Genomic DNA, 23,271 nt, shown 5'->3' with positions numbered 1-23,271 from the left:
CCATTTCACTTTCCTGTTCTGAAATGCTTCCACCATTATTATTTCTTTTACAACAATGGTGTCCAAAGTCTTGAGGGTCGGCATTCTGCATGTTGTAGTTCTCTCCCTGGTTTAACGAACCTGGATCAAATGATGTCTCACGAGAAGGCCTAAGAAGAATATTGACATGTTGAGAAGGTTGTTACTACCCCCAGGGAGAGAACTAAAACATGCAGGATGCCGGGCCTTGAGAACCGACTTTGGGTACCTTTGTTTTACAACTATCAACTCATCAAGGATGAGCAGCGGCTCACTCTGTAGGATGATGGCCATACTATAACACTAAAAGAAGGTCCATTTAAACAGACATTAAATCAATCAAATTAAACAAATTTTAATTTAATAAATCATCATGCGATAACTACTTAATTATTTGTTTACATCTCTAGTTCATTCATATCTTGTTTCAGTCCAGGTCTTGCCGCACAACAAATACAAAAATGAGACACTATATGGCTCACCTTTCACCTAATAAATCTGTGTTAATGCAATGTTCTTATCACCAGCGGTTTCTGTTACCCGGCAAGTTTCCACAATAAACCATTCAGGTGATCAAAAGGTCAAAGTGACTTGTGAAGACTGATGGGGGAGATGAAAAGAAAGAAAACAAAATGGAGTAAAAAGGCAGCAAAGCGAAAGGAGAATTAGTCCTGACCGAACCGTTATCTAGCAACTGGATATCCAACAATGCCATTCCATGTTTATCTGTAATGAACACAGAAATGGAAATTATTGCCTCTTTGCTGAAAATGGATTTTTGAAAAATGGGGAAAAAATATAACTATTCATGTACCTTATCTTTAAACTTATATAGCCACTATAGGCTTTGTTTATAATTTTGTTAACCACTTGGGTCACGTTATATTTCAATATATCCTTTGCTTTTTAGAAATAACCTACACTAATTTTTGCTGTTCACTGTATGAAGTTGAGGATATTTTACTAAACAATGAAGTCTGGGAATCAAATGGGAGCCGTTTTTTCCCCCCAGAGTATTTCGGTAATTTAAAATTTTGATTTCTTCGACAAAATACCCATAAGTGGAGCAACAGTCAAACAGTAAGAATGGTCAATATGACTGGCAGCAGAGAAGAATAACTGAAGTCCAAGGAGAAATGAGATATTTGCACTTCTCCCCATGTTCCATTTTTCCACCCTTTTTCGTTTCATTGTGACAAGCCAAACTCTTTCCTGCACAAACAACAGAGATTATGCTGGAAGAGAAACAATTTTGTTTATCTGCGGGAAGTTACTGACATTTAGAGAAGCAGTGTTTTAATGTGAAATAGCAGAACTAGTTCACATTTACATTGATTATCACAAATGTAAAGGTGAAATTTAAGTCTAGTGTTTAAAATGCTTTGTAGAAAAGAAGAAGCTACAATGATGTCATATTGCTCTGATATAAACAAACAATGAAAAACAGTTACTGCTCTCTTAAAAACATCCTAAACAGCTGCTCTTTGTTTTATGGCTGATTATCCCCACGGTTCTTTCTACTACAAGAATAACTGGGAACATGCAGATTATAATGAAAGAAATGGCACATGTGACAATCTACATATGAAATTGGTCAATTTCCTCAACTAAGTGGGACTATTTTTACACTTGACTGTTTTATAACTTACTGCATATCCAGTTGCTTAGTTTAAAATAATGTGTACAAATCAGAATGACATACATTTCCTAAGTAATTTCAACAGTAGCAAAGGGACAGCTACTAAAAGATAAAGGCTTCTGAGATAATCTGGTTGATTAAACATCAACGTCTAATTAAAGTCTTCTCACTGTTAATTTAGAAGAGGCTGGAACTGCTGTAGTTTCATTTGGATCTTTAATTATACTGTTTACAAACTCTGTGACCTAAAATCAAAACCCTTTAAAACCTCAGCTCACAGCTAAGGATGAACACTGTAGAGGATTAAGTAGTTTCATTAGTTTAATACATGGCTTATTTCTCACGTTTCTCTTCAATACATAAGCATTCAAATCTGTTCATCTGAGGCATTCTTCCACATGCTTTTGGTGTCTTTGGCCTTTTTCTGGAACAGCTGAGTATTATGAGTGCCATCTGTTTCACTGCCTCCTGCTGATTCACCCTTCTTGTCTTCACTCCTTCAGGTGGGGACGTACGAGATGGGAATCCTGCAGATGAGATACCCGGTGTGGCCGCGGTTTGGCTCCTACCTAGAGCCGGTGTCAGATTACAGACACCTGACTGTGGCTACACTGGAGGAGCGGCCCTTTGTTATTGTGGAGGCAGTGGACCCTGTGACTGGTACTTGTGTTAGCAACACTGTACCCTGCCGACGACAGTCCAACAAGACAGAGGCGTAAGTTAACTGATAAAAATAACTTTACAAATTTTACATTACGTTTTTATTATTTAAGACAAGCATGGATTTTCCCCAAACATTAGTCATCATTGCTTTATAGTGTTAAACATTGAGGTAAAAACTGATTTTCAATATAATAAAATACTTTGTGCTTCTTAATAAATCTTAAATGTTTGAATCTTAAATGATATTATTTTCAGCATACAATTGAATGGAACAATTAGAAACCAAACAAATTACAAAGAGAAAGCCGCCAGGGTTGCACTTTTCTGGCCGATCAATAGTTGTTAAAAAGCCTGACCAGCTGATTTTGGCAGATCAATTTTTGTAACTACGTTTGCAACAGCGGGATTACTGTTTTTAGCCATCTGTGACGGCAGAGCAAACGGGGACAGTGGCTTATTTTCAGAGCTTGTCGCAATTAATCAATCACATAAAAACTAAAGTGAGCTTGATAATTTCTATTCTGATGGCAATTTTGTTTATAGAGACTTTATAATTAATTTTATTTATGGTTGTGGTTGTGTTTTATTTTAGACATTCAAAATATCTTGCAGTTCCAGTATGAAATGCTATGTACAAAATTGCATTATTATTGTACTATCAATGCATTACTTGAAAGTGGAATTACTGGTTATTGCAATAATTTCTGGGACAATTTGTTGTCTTGCAGAATTTGTCATTGCACCTACTAATAAAACTTAAAGATCTTCTGCAGACACTCTGTTGCGCTGGTATTTCTCTGTTGGCAGCCTGAGTCAATCATTCAATCATCTTGAGTAAAACAAACCAACATCTGATCGCTGTAGAGTCCCTCAAACACCCTTGTGTGCTAGCAGAGCCATCTTAATTGATTTTGCATCTAACTTGAGAGTGCCATTAGCCATGAGATTAAGAGGCTCTTCCCCTGCTGTTAGCACATGCATGGCTTCTTATCACTCAATGAGGGGAGATACTCATTAGGCTGCTTGGCCAGAGTGCAATATCCCAGGGATCACCCTGTGACCCAATCAGGGAAATATATGTGGTGCATGGTGGGGTATCAATTAGATGGGACGATTAGGCCATGTCATCAATCCTGAACACCTAAAGACTGATATTGGTGTTCATTAGCAGGGGAGAGAAGCACTGGCCATTATCCATTACTGACAATGGTGTTAACGAGGTGAAGGGAACAGAAGATGAATATCGCGCCCCTTCAGTGTTATGAAGAACTGTGGTGCTTTATCACTCATGCTGACTGAATCTTCCAGCCTCTACTGGAAAAAATCCCTGTCAGACAAAGGAACCTTTTCATTGCGTTGCATTTTTTCTTTTTAAAGAAGCAGCCAATAAAAGGTCAATGATCCAGTCAGCTTTCAACCAATCAAGAAAATGGCTTCTACACATTTATGCGCACAGCAGCAGCAATATGATTTCACAGTAAAAAAAAAAAAAAAGAAAAAGCAGCTTAACAATCACCATACCTGTCAAAACAGCTTTACTGGACTGCATGTTAAGAGCTAATCAGCAGCTCTGATGGGATCCAGGTCATAAACCATGAACCAACAGAGGATGTCCTGAATCACTAGAAAATCTCAGTAGAAAGCCAAAACCCATGTTACAAAGTGTACCTGTTTATATAATTTGATGCTTATCACTTTATCTAATTCTTGGTTTGAAGATGACTTCTTTTGTTAAGGCAGTTGAAGTTCACAACAGTTTTTCATCCAGAGTTGAATCATAAATCAAAGCAAGTGATTTAAACAGCTTTTCTTCACTTCTAAACTGTACATCTGGATGCTGATCAATGCGTCATGGCAGTGATCCTAGTCATTCCTCAAGCATCAATGTTCTGAATAAAACAAACACAAATATTATTACTACAACCCAGCTGCTCTTCTATCATCACATGTTCTCTGGTGCTGCCTAAACATTTAATATTAAAATATTCTTGCACATGTAAAAATACCTATGACTTGTAAAACTGTAAGGAAAATTTCCTATGTTTAAAAATGACATTATTCAGTGTAAGGCAGAAACATCTAATGCATTTATAATAAGACAGACAAGCAGCAGCCAAAACAAACAGGGTGCTGGTGAAGAAGCTGGACTTTATCAGCATAGAGGTTTTATTCACCTGAGGACCTAATTTAGATTAAAACCAGGCACACTCAAACACCTGAAAATGCAAAACTGTGAAAGATAGATAACATAAAATCTTGATATGAAATCCTGTCAAACTGTATGATGAAAATACCAGAATCTGAGATATGACTACGAGTGTTGCTGTGCTTATTATGGGTTAGATGCTGAAAAGAGAGAGAGGAATTGAGGAAAAAGAGACAGAGGTAACAGAAATTATAACTGGGAAAAAAGGATAATCAGATTTCAGAAAGAACAGCAGCTACAGAAAGAGCAGTTCCTAGAAAACAGACACAGCTTGATATTTGTTGTTGGTCATCTTTGGTTGGGAAAACACTAAATTGCACGTGTGACACTGAACAACCTCAACCCATGGGCTTATTTAAGATTAAGACCAGAGATTTTCTTTCATGACAAAAGATTTTGCCTAAGACTGCCAACAATCGACTCTGAGCAAAAGTGATTTTGGAAATAATGATTTAAAGCTCTTGGAGAGAAAATAGCATGTAATTTCCAAAGGTCCTAAAGATTTACAGAGAAGACCCAAATGTGTCATATCTGTGGCAGATTAAGATCATTTTCAAACAACAGAGAAGCTGGTTTTTATTGGAAATGTTAAGAGAATTTACTTCACAAATGGTATAGTAGAAAAAAAATACTTCTGTTTTTAGTTACATTTGAAAAAAATACGATGTCAAAAATTATCCTTAATCAGTTATATTGGTTTCTAAAAAAAAATCTAATGTTTTGCAGAACTAGTAATCTGTTCGTACATCTCTCTTGGTAGCTTTGAGAATGATTAGGCCGGTCACAATAACAAATTTAACTGGACGATAAATTGTCCCGCAGTTGGTAGCACTGTTGACTTGCAGCAAGAAGGTCCTGGGTTCGATTCCCGGCCCGGGATCTTTCTGAATGGAGTTTGCATGTTCTCTCTGGGCATGGGTGGGTTCTCTCCGGGTACTCCGGCTTCCTCCCACAGTCCAAAAACATGACTGTCGGGTTAATTGGTCTCTCTAAATTCTCCCAAGGTGTGGTGCATGGTTGTTTGTCCTGTCTGTCTCTGTGTTGCCCTGGCGATCTGTCCAAGGTGACCCCGCCTCTCGCCCAAAACACTAACTGGAGAGGCACCAGCACCCCTCCGGACCCCACTAGGGACAAGGGTATACAGAAAATGGATGGATGGATAAATTGTCCCAAAAGTTATAGCGATAAATTATAATATTTAGATTTGAAGACACAAACAAAGCACAGATAAATTAGATGTTTAAATTATCTCATAGTTTTGCAAGAAACACTGTGGGCTTTGACTAGGCTGCAGCAGATTTCAGCAAATTCAGCTCACAAAATAAATAAAAAAAGTTCTTCAGAAGAACCATAATAAATAACACTTTTCCCTCACAGCACTCTGGGGATGATTCATTCAGAACTAACGTCCTGCTGAAGGATGACATTGAGCTGAGGAGATAATTATACATTAACAGTGTTCGATAGGAATGAAATCATAAGTTGATTTAATAAAAGATGTAACTGAGTGCAACGGTTGATGAGCAATAAGATCAGCACCAGAAATCTTCTTTAAGCAGCTTTGAATATCGAAAGCTTTTTAAAGTAATGTTTGATAATTGCTGTAACTGTAAGGTCTGTCAGGAGATTTTATCAGGCTTTTTCTTCTTCATTTCCCGTAACTATAAAAACACACGTTAGGTTAACTGATTACTTTAAATTTGCCTTTAAGTGTACACATGTGCTGCTGTTTATCCTCTCCACTGAATTCACTCTGTGCTCGACAGAGAAGGCCCAAAGATGACACTTCCTGTGGAAAGTTCGAAAAAATGACACAAGTTCAAAATGAAAAGCATAAAATAATTTACACAAAAATAAAAATAGCTACACGAGTAACACTTCACACTTAAAGGAGATCAAATTATAAAAAATTGATCACAGTAACAAACAAGTTTAAAAGACGCTAAGAACTTTGGTTTTCTTAAGACACCACGGAGACATATTTAGGCTCAGACTTGTGCAGTTAGGCTCAAACAGTTAATTTACTGCTAATGACCAAGTTAGAGGCGAGTCGTGAACCCTGGCAGCTGGTGAGGCAGTGTGTTGGGAGCTCTGTGTTTACATATGGTCTGCTGTGCCAGGCTGATTTCCTCTGAAGGATTCATTTGTTTCTGATTGTTCTTTGCTGCCGCGCCTCCTGGCTTATCATGTGTGAGTCCAGGGGCCATTAGGCTGAGGGTCTGGGGGAGGTTAGGGGTGATGTGTCATTAGAGCTCTCTGCTGTATAACCATAAACTATTACATAATGTATGAGAGAACAAAGAATCTTGCCTTAAAACAACACTGTCTTTTGCTTTTCAGTATTGTGGGTCACACTGAGCCATACACCAAGCTGTGCTGTAAAGGTTTCTGCATAGACATTCTGAAGAAACTCTCACGCACCATCAAGTTCTCCTACGACCTTTACCTGGTCACCAACGGAAAGCACGGCAAGCTGGTCAGAGGCATCTGGAACGGGATGATTGGAGAGGTAGGAATAACAAAGACCTTATAATGTATTCTATTTAAGTGAGTTGGATTCCTTATTAAATGTGCTTTTACAACTGATAAGTTACAAAACAACATGTTTATTAAAAAAAATTGCAAATCATGTTCAGTTGGGGCAACTAAAATCTGAATGTCCACTTTAACTGTAAAACAATGATCTTAATACATCTAGATTTATTGATGAAAAGTATTTCTGTTGCAAATCCTACCAAGCATTGATTAACAATTGTCATGACAATATCAATTTTTAGTAACAATAAAGACGTTAGTGACCAAAATACTAAAGGTCACGTAGAGTAGTGCAGACACTGTGATGATGAAAGAGAAGGAAAGTGATGAGGAAATTGTGGATCAATTGAAATTAACTGCAACTGGAAAGAAAGAAACACTCCAACTGTGTTGGGAAGCTCTTCTTTACAAAGATTACATCAAATCTAAAGAAATCAGCCACTTTTTGAAGATATCTAGAGACGTAATCTGCGCTTAGGGTATTGATGAAGATACCAATGTCTCAAAAAGTTAAGTTACTCAGATGACATTTTTTTTGTTTGTTAAATTTTAACTGTTATTGTTGTATGATTTGGCAACTACACTGAATTGGACAATTAAAATAAATTAAATAGCTTATAACTTTAGCGGTTTAGCCTAAAGAGCTAGGCTAAAGAGGCTTTTTTCTGCAAATTTGAAGTATATTAGTATTTCTTAATAATTAATTGTTGTAGTACTGATTATATCAAGGTATTTATTATTTTGACAACACTAGTGGTAATTGCTGAAAAATAACTGGCATTGTTTAAAACAATGTGGCAGTTTATAACGAAGGTCAGCAGTGAATGTCTGATGCTTTGCCATCTGTTTACTTCACACACAAAAAAAATCTAGTGATAAGGTTTTATTTTTGTCAACAGGTGTTCTACAAACGAGCAGACATGGCTATCGGCTCACTGACCATAAACGAAGAGCGTTCAGAGATCATTGATTTTTCGGTGCCATTTGTTGAGACGGGAATAAGTGTGATGGTGGCTAGAAGTAACGGGACAGTCTCTCCATCAGCTTTCTTAGGTAAAAAACCAACTGTGAGAACATGCAACCAACTAAGACTGTATCAGAAGTATAACTTTTTAGAGCCATCTTAATAGCCTACCTCTTTTACTATTGTTTATTAAAAAGGCCATTATGAGTTCTTTCCCTGCCTAATTGAGAATCGGCTGTGTGTCTCTGCAGAACCATACAGTCCAGCAGTCTGGGTCATGATGTTCGTCATGTGTCTGACAGTTGTGGCCATCACAGTATTCGTCTTTGAATACTGCAGTCCAGTTGGGTATAACCGCAGCTTGGTCAGTGCCAAAGGTAAATCTCATGTTACCCAACACATCTACACTCCTTCAGGTAGTTATATGCATAAAAAGAGAACAGCTGTTGGGGATAGTCACAAATGTGGTTTGTTAGGAGAATAGAAGCAAAAGACAGGCAGAGAGGAACGAAAAAAACTGCAAATAACTACAGACAAATCTACAAGTAGTGTGGTATTTTTCTGACCTAATCAAAAAGCCTCATCTCCCCACAATAAACCTCTATCAATGTTTTCTTTTTGTAATGTTGACCAAAGTAACAGAAGTAGTCAAAACCTTGCATGTAGACATTGACATAGGTTGCCTAACAAGGGTTTTACAACTTTTTCTGTAATACAAAGCTACTAAAAGAATCATTTTAAAATACTGTCAGAGCTGAAACTATAGAAAGCTGTATTTCTGTACTCCTTACACTGGATTCTGAAAAGGTATCAAAGGTTGAAGAGAAAATGTAGCATGAAAGCCTATTTATAGTGTTCATACATTGGATCAATTTTTGTTGAATCAAGATACTGCAGTTTCATTTTATCGCCATGTGGTCCCCTAATACCCAATAATGGATGAAAGAGCAAAGGGTCATGGGTTTTGTTAAGGAAATATGGCTATTTTTTGATTGTTTAATATAGTTAAGCTAATGCCATGTGTGTTTAAGTAGATCAACATTCCTAGATAAACATTCTCCTGGCAAGGCTGTAAATTTAAAGCAGCCATAAAACACATGCTCCTGAGAGGCTTTAAATTAGTAGGCCATAAAGAATATCTTCCCCGGCTCACAGGTCAGAGGTCGGGGGTTTCCCAAGGAGCTCAGAGTTGCATCTGGAGTTGATCACAAACTTAGGAATCTTGGAAACACTTAGGTTTAATTTCTGATATACCTTCTTAATATTAATAGCAATAGTGTGTTAGATTAAAGTATATTACCAAAACTACAAGTACTAATCTAATAAATGGAATGTATTTGAAAATGTACTATGACAATATCGGAATCAAAAGAGAATGGTTTGAATGTTATGTTTTACAGGTTGGAAAAGACTTCTATCTCATTATTGTTTGTGATAAAGTAAAGATTCAAATCTTTGGAGAAGCTGACTGCAGAGGAGCAAGATAGGTTTTGTGAAAATAACTTATAATTTCAATAACTAAAATGACTCTTGATATCTGTCATTAAAACTCAGGGGAAGGTCTAAGTTTTTTTTCAAGGTAGCTCTTGGTTGGTCAAAACAGGGGTACGCCCTATTTGCATATATTAACAAAGAGAAACGCCTTCACTAGAAAAGGGAATGCTCAATAATAGGAATTCAGACAACTGCTCTTTTTTTGCTTTTAAGCATCAGCTGTCTCCAAAGGCGCCTTTGTTCTTATTCTTTTAATTCTTTTGTCTCAGGTAAAGAATGTACTTCTGTGTACTCTGAAGTTTCTTGTTAAATTCATACGGTGTTTTCTATTGAATTAAACTCTGTATTTCTGTGACGTCATCGTGCCTTGCCGTTTCCTTGCCGGCCGTGACGACATCCGCTCGGGACCCGGGCATCCAGGAGGAAAAGGAGAGCCATGCTTTTTCCAAAATTTAAGCTAACCTATTAACTTTCCTCCTTAATAGTTGCCAACTAATCTCTATAGGACAAGTCTTTACTTTCATCCAATATCTTATGTTACACATCAGCTTTGGCCTTAAGAGATGTTAGTGCAGATGATATCCGCTGTGTAGATTTTATATTTCAAGTGCATTATCTCTATCATGCACTATTATTGAGTAAATCAATGAGGAAGGACCTATTTTCAAAAAAAAATGTAAACTTATAACAGAGAATAGGTTAAAAATAAAACTAACTTCTGCTGTACAACTTAAAAGAATTGCATTTTATATTGGAGAAAATGAATGATTGTCTCTAGTAAGAGAATAAGAGTAAATAAGAGCAAATAAATAAGAGAAAATATTGCGTTAATCACTTTTTCAATCACATCTACTTTATCCTAGTTATAAAAATGTTGAACATAGAGTTTGTTAACCACAGTATTTAAATGTACTGTTTACTTCATAGTTTCAGATTTTTATCCTTAACAGCTTGAGAGAGACAAAGGCTCCCACAGCTACCATTTGGAAATATGAACCAGGAATGATCTATGCCAAAAATGAACAAATTAACCAAAGCAAAATAAAACCTTTTCTAATTTCAGAATTCAGTTTGGAAAACAACCCACTAAAACTGACTCTTAACTTTGTTTTCTTTGGTTTTTAGATCCCGGAGGTCCCACATTCACTATTGGAAAATCAGTTTGGCTACTGTGGGGAATCGTCTTCAACAATTCGGTTCCTATTGAGAATCCAAAGGGCACCACCAGTAAGATCATGGTTCTGGTCTGGGCTTTCTTTGCTGTCATCTTCCTGGCTTCGTACACAGCCAATCTGGCTGCCTTTATGATCCAGGAGCAATACATCGACACCGTTTCCGGACTGAGTGACAAAAAGGTACAAACCTTTGTCTTAGATGTTGTTTTGTCGTTGATGTGCAACCTAAAAGACCAGGATGTCTATTATGGCTGAGCAGTACAGTGGCTGTAAACACATAAATGCTGCAAACCCCAAAACACACAACAACAAAAAGTTGCTACAGTCATAGGCAAAATGCAGCGTGTTTTGCTGTTTGTTGTGTGTTTGCACCTGTTGGCCACCGTACTGTAAACTACATCTGCTGCAGTTATAAATTGTGGATAATCTAAAAGTGGTAATGCAAACAGGAAAAAAATTAATTACATTATCTTTTAGAGCAGGATGTTAATGAAAACGAGAAGATATATCCGAGTGAATTTTCCGGGTAGACTGTGATTGTAATTTCCTGGTATTATTATCCATACTTGTGTTGCCCTGGGGACGCATTACATAGAGATATTGATGAGGAAATCTGTGTTAAACCATCAGCACAAAAAGTGATTTGTAGTCTCTGTGCTTTCAGACAACTGAGGAGATTAAAGAGGCATTTGAGGAAAAAGACCAAGCTGTCCACCGCTCATTACGATTCTAGGAAAGTCACTAGCAATTCTCTTTTCATTATTCACCAATTCTGCAATGCAGTGCAAGAAACAAAGCTCTTTTGACAGGGACTTCATAGATTATTCTACTTCTTTCTGTATGTGGCAACGCCGTAGGAATGTAGAACTGAACTGCTGCTTGACCAGCTGCGCTAAGCTCCTTAGGGCAGGTGTATGGAAATAAGGTACAACACAAAGACAGATAAAGTGACCTTGTTTTAAAGGAATGGCTAGTCAATATTGAAGTGTGGTGATAACTTCTCCACTTACAAGAAATGTCATGTTAAGTGAGTGACTGACAACCACAGCTGTCAAGCAACATGACAAAAATACCTCCATCCAAGCAAATTAATCTCCAAAAGCTACCTGCAATTTGTCTTAACTCTTGTATTTAGATGTACCTGAAAGGATAAATCTTTAAATTTTTATTGCACTGAAAGCTTCACAGAGAAATCAGCAGAAATTGGGCTTTCAAGATTCCTGAAATGGCTGGTTTGTAGCTTTTATTTTGTTTTTTTCCCCATTATATAAGTGCTAATTATTTAACATATGGACTCTGAAAGCATTTGCATAAGGTTAATGAAAAGGTCAAATCCTGTATTCTCCCTCGTCCTACTTTCAATCTATGATAATTAAAACCATAAAGTACTGCCAAAGGGAAAAGGATGAAATACGTTCTTTAGAGAAGACAACAGAAGGATGAAGGAAGTCTAGATCCCCCTGGACAGCATCCTGGACTTTAAGTTCCTTTCTACAATGCCGATGTTAGCTGTGTCAATTAATACCACACAAAGCCTCCAGGACAACAATATGAGCAGTAGAGCAATGGGGGAAAGATAACAGATGCCACTATATCCAGTGTATGAAGGACTGGTCCTACCAAAACTGACAATAAATTAATGAGAAAGTAAATGCATAAATAAAAGAGGGAAGAAACTAAGCAGATAAAATAAACAAATAAAGTTAAAATAAATTAATACATGAGGAAATATGTAAAAATAGATTTTTCAATATAACTATAAAAATATATTTTGGAATATATATATGATGAATCATTTCCACATTTGTTCTTGTCTTCATTTTAAATTTCCCTTTTGTCCCTCAAGTCTATGGTGATGAGGTGGGTGTTTCTACCACTAAATGTGGAAATACATAATTAAAACATATATTTGATTTATGCCATAGTTATTTATTTAATTCCAATTGTTTATATTGTTTATAAAAGCCCATCTAAGAACAAGTGACACAGATTAGCTAGGGCTGGAAGCACCAATATGCAGGAATGTGGCTGCTGTTTTTTCTGTTTGTCTGTTATTGTGTGCCTGTCCCTATCGAATACACTTAATACATTATTAATCCCTCATTTAGTTATTTATTTACAGTTTTATTTACTCCTTTATTTCCTATTTTATTAATTAATTTCCAGCTTTGGCAGGATCCGTCCTCCATAACTCTCTGTGTGCTTTCTGTTTAAGCCCTGCTTTTTGTAGCACTTCTTAATGACCAAACAGAGTACTAAAATGTAATAAAACCAAAGATGATGGGTCAAACTATTTTATTACCTGTATACAGTATGTCAAACTATGTGTATTGAACAATAAGCAAATGACTGAAGCGATCCTTTGTTTAGCTACATAAGCACAAGAATCATGTTTGTTAATATAAAATGTTATTCCACATCCATCAACAGTTTCAAAAGCCACAGGAGCAGTATCCTCCGTTCCGCTTTGGTACCGTCCCAAATGGCAGCACAGAGCGCAACATAAGGAGTAACTACCCCGAGATGCACTCCCACATGGTCAAATACAACCAAAAAGGAGTAGAGGATGCTCTCAACAGCCTTAAAACAGGGTAGGTTTCTGCCAAGAGAGACATGAACACACAAAGTCGAAATGGAAAAAGAGCCAAACAACTAAATTACTTGTGTAATCTGTTTTACAACGTTAGGAAACTGGATGCCTTTATTTATGATGCTGCTGTGCTGAATTACATGGCTGGCAAAGATGAAGGATGCAAACTGGTAACCATTGGCAGCGGGAAAGTGTTTGCTACTACTGGTTATGGAATTGCACTGCAGAAGGATTCTCGCTGGAAACGCCCCATCGACCTGGCCCTGCTGCAGTTCCTGGCTGATGGTATTTGTTGTGCTTTCATAAATTAGAACTGCTACCCAAAAACATCAATATTATGATGCAATTACATTCAACATGCTCATAGAAAGCTAACAGTAACAATGTGCTACCTGCACATTGTTGCTAATAGCAACTATATAAAGAACCTGTGAGTAAAACTAAATCAGAAGTTGATTTATTCTGCTATTCACCTTTAGTTGAATTTATAAAACTGAAAGAGAAATGATAATGCGTAATGCATAATACATAAATGCCAAACTGAGAGGCCACTGGTATGGCTGATATTTTACTTCACACATCAGTCTGTCTTCTGAAGAAACCCTCCTTGACATGCAGATTTACAGTAAAATGTTCTGTTTCACAGTACAAATACTCAGCTTCACAAATTAACTAACTGAGGAAATTTTCTTACTCTATATAAAAATATATTTCATATAACCTAAACGTTTTCTCTCGTTTTTTCACACAGGTGATACCCAAAAGTTGCAAACCGTCTGGCTCACAGGTATCTGTCGTAACGAAAAGAAAGAAGTCATGAGCAGTAAGCTGGACATCGACAACATGGCCGGAGTTTTTTACATGCTGCTTGTCGCCATGGGCCTAAGCCTACTGGTGTTTGCCTGGGAACATCTGCTCTACTGGAAACTTCGCCATTCAGTTCGCAAATCAGACCGACTGGACTTTCTCCTGGCTATCAGTAGAGTAAGTAATTATCACATAATAAAATGGACCAAGTTGTTTTAACATCATTTCTGGTTGTATTTCGATTTTTTTTATTATTCCAAATTATTCTTCTAATGGCACATTAAAGAGAAAATATGATCTTTACATTTCTTAAAAAAGAAACTGACTTTTTAATGTTGATGTATTAAATCACTCAGTATTTGACATACCGATCACCCACTGATTTGGTGAATTTCTGTTATTATTTCTTGCCTTCATGCAGTGTTTAAATAGTAAGAGAGGTAACACTGACAGGTAGGAAGCTTTACCTAAAAGTACAACTTCAAACAAATCAAACAGACGACCTCATAGTGGAAAGAGGATTTTATGGTTGTTTGCTGAAAGAAATAGTCATGATGCCTGAGAAACTGCATTTAAATTACCCCATTAAAAACTTTCATCTCTGTATCAACTGTGGTCAAAGGTGAGATTCTGCATTCCAGAGCAATACACAATTTGAAAGTAAAATAAAGCTGGTGGGGGTGAAATGGAGAAACTAATATGCTAAGTGCATGATCAGCAACTAACATTTATAGGACTCATGTCCAATATCCTTCAGCATAAAAGCATCCTTTCAGTCTCAGAAAGTCACATAAACAAGGATAAATATTCTTCTGCAACAAGCCCTTCACCTCATTAACGTCTGATGTTCATAGGATATTTTATTAATGGGGAAATAATCTGTGACTGTAATAAAACATAATCAAGAGTTCAGTAGTCTGCAGATTTATTTAATTTTACCTTTCCATCCATTTACAGGGCATCTACAGCTGCTTTAACGGAGTAGAGCAAAGTGACCGCAATGGGAGCCTGCAGAGTCCAGACGTCACCACCAACTACACTCAAGCCAACATGCTTAAGATGCTGAGGACAGCCAAGGACATGGTGTCATCTGCTAGAGTTGAGAACTCTCTTGATAGCGCCACCAAAACAATAGAAAACTGGAGCAGACGTGGAGCCGACAATGTGCGAGCTGGCCTGCCTCCCAGAGTTACAACCACAGATGTGACCCACGGCCGGCTACCCTATATCTCCAGTATAACAGACAATCATTCCCCCTACCCTCAGAGGGCCATTACACCAACGTTCCCAGTTCATTACGGGGACACATCCACCCAGCCCCTTCTAGAGAAGCCCAGGGTGGTAACCCGACCCACTCCTCTTCGGTACACGCTGCCTACACGCAGCAGTCAGCATCTGTTGGAGAGAACTTTGCCCATTTCCAGCCTCAGCAGCCCACACATCGCCATGAGAGATCCAACTCCCTCTGGAACGTCCAATCCCCACCACAGCAGCAGGCTGTATGTGGAAAACCAGGGCCGGCACCCAGCATCCCCTTTTGTTTCCTACAGGGAGTTCCAGGTACCCGACATTTACGTGGAGCACAAGGGACCCCTCCGCAGGAAGTTCAGCTACCCCCCAGACTGTGTAAGCCGGAGACGGAGGCCTTTCAGCTATCTGTTTAATAATCCAGAGCCAAGAGTGAGAGTCGACTACGATGAACCACGGTCTTGCTTTGCTGAGTTGAGAGCCAATCACCTCCTAAACAACCAGGCCCCTGATGGTATGGCCATGGCCTGCACTCCAGGACACTACCCCGCCAGCAGCACCAGCTGCAACTCCTGCATGAAGTCTTACCTGGAGCCAGAAATGGACGACATCCCCCTCTTAGGAAAGGACAAGTTAAATCGACGAGCCTCATTTCTTAAAGCCACGTGGGGCAACGATAGAATCCATCAGGTAGATGAAACAAAGCCTTCCACATCCACAGCTCCCTCCACCAGAACAGACATGCCTGATTTGTTTCCACAGGTGGTGGGGCCGAATCCAAAGCCTCACAGGCTGTACGGCAGTTTGGGGCACAACCTGTCCTGTTATCCCCTGGCCGCTGAGCCAGCCTACTTAGACCCAGCCCATATGGGTTCTTACCCCTACAAGCAAAAGATAAAGTACGCTGACTCTACCCGGCTGCCCTCTTACAGGGAAGCTATCCTGCAGAACGCCGCTGCACTGCGCCGCTCCTCCTCTACGGTGGTGCACAGACATTATTCCACCTACCTGAACTCGTACACAGATTTACCAGTGTATGTGGGGCCTCTCCCACAAGGACCGTCCCAGTTCTACAACAGCTCAAAGAACATGTGCCACTTGTTTCCGTGTACCAGCCACATCCCAGAAAACACAGCAATGCTCCCTAGAATGACGGACAGACCAGTGGTTTACCACAACAACATGTTTGGGCCTTATGATGGCCCAAAGCGAGAGGACTTGGGTTCAGGGAGCCGAGATCGGAGGCAAGTCCTTGTGGCGCGAAGAGTCAACAGTCCCTATGTGCCAAAGCCCTGGGGCAGGGTCTCCAGTCTGGAGTCTGAGGTCTGAACCACTCTCCTTCTTAGGCCCACTGACTTGCGTCCCTCTGAGGAGGAATATGTCTGGAGGTTCTTTCTTGAGCTTTCAGTCAAAGCAAAAATGAAACCCTACACCAACAGTGTACTTGAGAGAGGTTCCTCTCAGTTATCAGTGCAATAATATCCTGGGCAGCAAAAAGTAAAAATGTAGCCTAAAAAGCTGGGACTTTGTTAGCCAGACATATTAAATTATTAAAAGAAATGGAAATATTGAAAAGTATTTAATGCATAAGAATTTAACCTGTGGATGGTTGTAAAAAAGGATTTAATTTATGTTACTTGCTGAAATCTTTTGGGAGACGATATATTATAGTCTCTCAAATTCTCAGTCTGATTACAACTTGAGATATTTATGTATTTTTCTTCCCGACGTCATTTCAGTACCCATGTTTAAAGGCAAAGCATAAAGATAATTTTGTTATTCAAGAACTGATATGTCTTCCGTAAATTTTCTAAGTCTACAACACTGGGTGCACCAAGACTTTCAGATCATCAATGTAATGTTGCTGCACTTTTAAAGCAAGGGAAAAGCATATTAAGTATCATGTGTATTTCCATTGTTACCATACCCTTTAATAAACAAGGCAAGTAAAGAGCCATCTGGAATCTTCTTCACCTTCTTAAGCTGTTTGCATTTCTTGTTCTCCTGGTTAATTTTTCTGAAACAGGCGCAATCCTTGTAAATTAGAGCAGACAAAGGTCTTTATCTACAAAAACAAATTTCACACCTCTTCACTGAAGAACAGCACAAAGTATGTTTTACCAATATTTTAAGATTTTGTTTTCCCAAACCCTCAGTATTGCATTTAACAGCAAGAATATGCATCAGCGTTTCAGAACAGTACAAAAAACTAATGAATGAAATCACACCAATGTCATCTAAAAAAGCCACACATTACACATACAGTACATTTTTAAAGATAACTGATCAAAAGCACAAATCATCAACATGGACAAAAATCAACTTCTGCAACCATTTAGGAAAGAATAGAAATAATTAATACAGACAATAACAATACTCATTTTATATGAATGCATCTTTAATTGATCAAATGCCTCATAACAGTTAGTTCTCACCCCATGTACTTATTGTGGTTTTATTTCTAATCAGCATTTCAATATTTACAGTTTTTTAAAACTTTTTTACACCACTTTAGAACTACAACTACAAGCTCATAGCAAACATGTTAATTTATAATCACAGAATTAAAAAAGCAATACACTTACCTTGTGGAGTTTATTGATAATCAGGTGGTCAGATTTGGAAAAGCTCATCACAATTCTAAAAATAAAAAATAAAAAAAAATAAACAGAATGTACTGATAATCAAGCTTGAGTGTTACATATGAGCATGTAAAGGACAGTGTTAAGACACTGATGTTTACATCACAAGGGTAAAGCAACTATGTTTCCATACAAAGTTTCCTGTGAGGATGGGCACATTAAAAATTAATGTTCTCAACCAGAATCAACTATCTCTAACATATAGCCATTACGGGTGAATTTGTCTCCTGAAGAAGTCTTCAAAATGCTAGGTATTTTCAAATATGATTTTCAAATAGGGACAACTTAGAGCGACCAGTACACGGTCAAATTTTTGGAGAGAGTACCCAGAGAAAGCCCACTGGGTACTCAGTTGGTATCACTGTTGTCTCACAACAAAAACGTTATGGGGTTGAACGGTTTACAAATCATCAACTTACCTCCAGTGGACACAACACTGGGACTTTGGTGAAGCGTGATTGCTTACATCCAAATTACCTTATGCAACAGCCTTAATGACAATGTAAAAAGTTTTAATTCCTGCTATCTTTTTTTAAACCAAGACATTTCTACTTAAGCAGATTATTCTTGTTGAATCAAGTTATTTTCACCATCAAAAAAATCAATATGTTCAGTAAACCTATAAAAGGAATGAGAGCAACAGGAACATAGTGTGTACACACCTAAAGTGTGTCATTTAATCAAACCAAATTGAATTTGTTTGTACTGTGAGGACACAGAAGCACCTCAAGGATGCTCACTGAACATGAGGAGAACTTCTTTCAAAGGTTACCATCTTGCTTAAAAGGTTGATAATGGAGTAAATGTGTCTTTAGCAACTTGCTACAGTAATACCTTCAAACAAACTTCTGGAACAATGTGTATGAAATATCCTTTACTTCGTACATAATTATTTAACATGTTTTCATTATATTCCGTTTCTGTCATAATGAACATTATAAAGGTTGGTGAAGCTTGGAGCACCTACAGATGTGAAACAAAGTAGTTTCTGAGAAAAAATAGCTTTATTAAACCTCAAGATAAGACCTTTATTTAACTTCTCGCTGTTGCATTGTGAATCTTCCCAAAACTCTGGGGTTTGCTTCACAATCTTCTCTCATGGTTTCAGTTATCCTTCACTTTTTTCTACCAGCTTTTTTCCTAAACTAGTAGATTCTTTGACAATCACCTCTCATGTCTTTACCTTCCCTTAAAGCCTTCAGTGTTGACTGGATGTCTAAAAAGTAAGCAGTCTTCCCCAATGACTTTGTAGGGCACAAATTATGTAACAAAACCTTTTCAATCGTTTCCATGCTATAGTTTTATGGGTTTTCGTTTAGCATAACCAATAGTTGTTTAGAAATGCAATTATCCAATAAATAAGGTATTCGATGCTATACTAATTAAACAGATATTCATAAATGAAGAGCCAGGGAATGCTTATTTGAATTTTTGATCTGTTGTTGCCATTTAAATCACAAAATAACTAAACATTCACCAACATAACCAGCTGGAAACCGTCAGGGCTTCACGGCAGTTGACAAAATTAGTTTAATATAATCAAAAGGAGAAAATAAACTCGTTTAATGAAAATATATGCAGACAAACAAGTCTATTATTAACAAGCTACGAAACATGTCGCGGTCAAACCAGCGGTCGAGAAGTCAGAATGTTCGACAAGGAAAGGTTAGCTACAAAGGTTAGCTAGCTAACTGACGGACACCTGCCGACACATCGCAGTACACACCCTATATGGAGTTACATGATTTTGTTGTGTGTCTATTTCTTATTCTAAAAATAATTCTCTAAAATAAATATATTAATTAACTCCTTTAAAACCTACCTATGACCACAAAATACGATAGCTTCCATATTTTTATTCTGTCCTCGGTGACGAACTTCAAACCGTACATAAACTGATACAGATGAAGGAATACGGGGTTCACCACTCAGGTTTGCAGGGGCCGGAAAAATACAGCTATGAATTGTTTACTTTATAAGACATATAACTATGGAGGACCATAACCAGCATAAAATGGTCCAGAAAAAAAAGTTTTTTTTAAAGCTTAAAGTTTGAATTAAATGTAAATTTTAGTCACCATTAACTTCTTAATACATATAGCTGTCTATGTCACACTCTATTTAATTTACTTATTTAAATTAGTAGTAGTAGTAGTAGCAGTTTTTGTCCTACAGGATATTAGAAGCACTTTGTATTGCCTTGTTGCTGAAAATGTGCTATATAAATAACATTACATTACCTTAGAAAATACTTTTTATGGTGAAGTCTTATCTTAATCATCAAGGTAATATTGCTTCCAATATTGTTAAGTAATATTTGTTTTTTGCTCCGTGTTAAGCCTTGTTACTCATATGTTGCCCAAATGTTTCATACACCACTGTACCTTTAACTTTTAATCTAAAAGTTTATATGTAAAAATAGAACAGTGTACAAAATATGAGGAAAATAGAAAAGGAAGAAAATGCAAAACGATAAATTTTACAGAATAACTATGAATAATAAAGAAATGTGTTTCCACCATCTGACCAGCAGAAATCTTTTATTGAAATCTCACAGAATAAAGAAAATTAAAAATTATGAAAAGAAAAAAACAACTGTTTATTGTTTCATACATCTCTTGATTCAGCTGCCATGTAAGCACATTTCCAAAGACTTAATTATTCAGAAGATGTTAAAGCTTTAGCTGCTGTAATATAGGTTGTGGGTTATTTTGCTATGATATCTCTGTTGGTGGTGTGACTATTCAGTTTGTCTCAGACACCAACAGGCGACACTGCGGTGCAGAAATGAGACACGTGTGTTCTTCACTGTTCCCCGAGACCTGCTGAACTGATGGGAGGTCTGGCTGATTGCAGCAGGGATGATAAATGAGTCTGCACATGCAGATAAAATATGAGCGACAATTTGCTGTCCAACATCCAACATATCAACAGACACTTAGCTGCTGTCCTGTTGCTATCCCAAAAACTGCTGGGAAATTTAACCCAATTATAAAGAACATAATTCTTTATAATTATAGAATTATAAAAACAGTTTGGATATTTTCCAGAGATCCAAACTCTGTATGGATCTCTGGAAATATGGAAACACACTGGACAACATCAGTAGTGACTGGTATATTTTCTTTAAAGGCTCTACCTAAATTTCACATTAAGATTGAAACGTTTGATCAGTCAGGAATGTGTGCTTATATTTTTCAAGATATAGAAAACTTTATTAGAAATTCTTGTACCTCAACATATCTACGCCATGTTTGTTGCTGCCCTAAAAGATTAAAAATACCGGCACCTGGGTTGCCAGAATTTAACTGTGTGAATACAGTTAAATTCTAGCAAGCCCAGCTGCCAGTATTTTGTCATAAATTAGAGACTTTTTTTTTTACAGTGTGCTACATGATTGTAACTGAAACATTCTGGAGGTTGCTTTAAATCAATCAATCAATCAATCAAATTTTATTTATAGCACATTTCAGCAGCAAGGCATTTAGTGCTTTACATCATTACAAACACAGAAACACAAAGCAATATAGAATCAATAATCAAAACACAGCATTAAGTCAAGTTCCATCAATAAATTTGTAATTGATTACATTTCAAATACAATTCTAAACAGGTGGGTTTTCAGTTGAGATTTAAAAGAAGTCAGTGTTTCAGCTGTTTTACAGTTTTCTGGAAGTTTGTTCCAAATTTGTGGTGCATAGATGCTGAAAGCTGCTTCTCCTCGTTTGGTTCTGGTTCTGGGGATGCAGAGCAGACCAGAACCGGAAGACCTGAGAGGTCTGGAAGGTTCATACAACAACAGCAGATCGTTAATGTATTGTGGTGCTAAGCCGTTCAGTGATTTGTAAACTAACAACAGTATTTTAAAGTCTATTCTTTGAGCTACAGGGAGCCAGTGGAGGGACTTTAAAAGTGGTGTTATGTGCTCTATCTTCCTGGTTTTAGTGAGAACGCCACCAGCAGCATTCTGGATCAGCTGCAGCTGTTTGATTGATTTGTTGGACAGACCTGTGAAGACGCTGTTGCAATAATCAATACAACTGAAGATGAACGCATGGATGAGTTTCTCTAGATCTTGCTGAGACATTAGTCCTTTAATCCTGGAAATGTTCTTCAGGTGATAGAAGGCCGACTTTGTAACTGTCTTTATGTGGCTCTGGAGGTTCAGGTCAGAGTCCATCACTACTCCCAGGTTTCGGGCCTGATCGCTGGTTTTCAGTTGTTAAAGGAGCAGTATGTAATTTTTTAAAATAAAAAAACATCTTTACATTACAATATGAGACAGGTAATCTGTCTCATACCTGAAGAAATGCACCTGTGCCTGTTTGGTCAGCTTGTATCACATAGATCTATTCTAACCTGTTCAAGGAAGAATAATAGATCATCTTTAAAGTTTGTAGTTGTAGCCTGACATGCTAGATAGTTTAGTTTGTATGGAAACAACACAAATCTTATTTTGTCAGCTTGTTCCTGCTGTACTTTAATATACTGGTACTTTCTTTCACCATCTCTCTCCTCCATTCATTTCCAGCATAACTTCAGTATTTTATGTGAAAAACTACTGTTCTTTATAATTCTTACATGGTCTTTTCTAGGTTAAATCCTCTGCGCAGCTCTATCTCAGCGTGATAGACTCTGCATTCCCACTTAAATCAGTGACTGATGAGCGGCATTCGCTGCAGCGCGGTGTCGTCCAGAAACATGGCTTCTAATTGGACAGAGCAAGATTACCGCCACAAGCATTTAATAAGTGTGAGAACTGACTCTCAGCTGAATTAACTCATTTCTGGAAACATGCAGTAAATCTCTGTGGGTAAAGTGAACTTTTTTCTCTTTGCTGTGCTCACTGACCAGACCAATCTCCATTAAATTCACTGGGTAATTAATGACTTATTCTCTGATGTGTGCACTCTGTAACGTGTCACATTCATTTCTCCTCAGTCCTTTCTGAAATGGATGAATTCACAGAAGATGTGCATCCAGAGACAAGATAATTCATTTTCCAATTTCACCACATAAATAATGGACAGGATTATATTTACTGTCAGGAAATGTGCTAGTTTATGAATATAATTTCACTCTTCATTTGCTCCGAACATTGAAAACATTAAAATCAGATGGTAGCAGGTGTATAAGCTGCTGATGGGCGTCGAAAAACTCTAATGAGCTACATGAGACTCCTGTCTTTTCATTACTCAAGATTAGGTACAGAGAGGAAAACAATATTGGCTTCGATCCCAAAATAACATCAAATAATTAAAATACATGCATAGAATAATTGGTATTTTTT

The 23,271-nt window shown here is 37.5% G+C and overlaps 1 protein-coding gene across 1 annotated transcript in view; it reads left to right on the top strand.

Annotated features, from left to right (window-relative positions):
- Positions 1 to 17,303, top strand: part of grin2ca (glutamate receptor, ionotropic, N-methyl D-aspartate 2Ca) — a 53,027-nt gene extending 35,724 nt beyond the window's left edge. The window contains exons 5-13 of the mRNA XM_032588083.1: positions 2,161 to 2,372; positions 6,867 to 7,035; positions 7,961 to 8,114; positions 8,277 to 8,402; positions 10,645 to 10,874; positions 13,125 to 13,285; positions 13,382 to 13,569; positions 14,036 to 14,268; positions 15,049 to 17,303. Coding sequence (XP_032443974.1) covers positions 2,161 to 2,372; positions 6,867 to 7,035; positions 7,961 to 8,114; positions 8,277 to 8,402; positions 10,645 to 10,874; positions 13,125 to 13,285; positions 13,382 to 13,569; positions 14,036 to 14,268; positions 15,049 to 16,668 — 3,093 coding nt within the window. The 3' untranslated portion in view covers positions 16,669 to 17,303. The remainder of the gene's footprint in view (positions 1 to 2,160; positions 2,373 to 6,866; positions 7,036 to 7,960; positions 8,115 to 8,276; positions 8,403 to 10,644; positions 10,875 to 13,124; positions 13,286 to 13,381; positions 13,570 to 14,035; positions 14,269 to 15,048) is intronic.
- The last annotated feature ends 5,968 nt before the right edge of the window (positions 17,304 to 23,271 follow it).

Source organism: Xiphophorus hellerii, chromosome 16 (assembly GCF_003331165.1).
Source record: "Xiphophorus hellerii strain 12219 chromosome 16, Xiphophorus_hellerii-4.1, whole genome shotgun sequence".
NCBI lineage: Eukaryota > Metazoa > Chordata > Actinopteri > Cyprinodontiformes > Poeciliidae > Xiphophorus > Xiphophorus hellerii.
The sequence above is the reverse complement of the archived record's forward strand: the minus strand, read 5'-3'. Positions and strand labels throughout refer to the sequence as shown.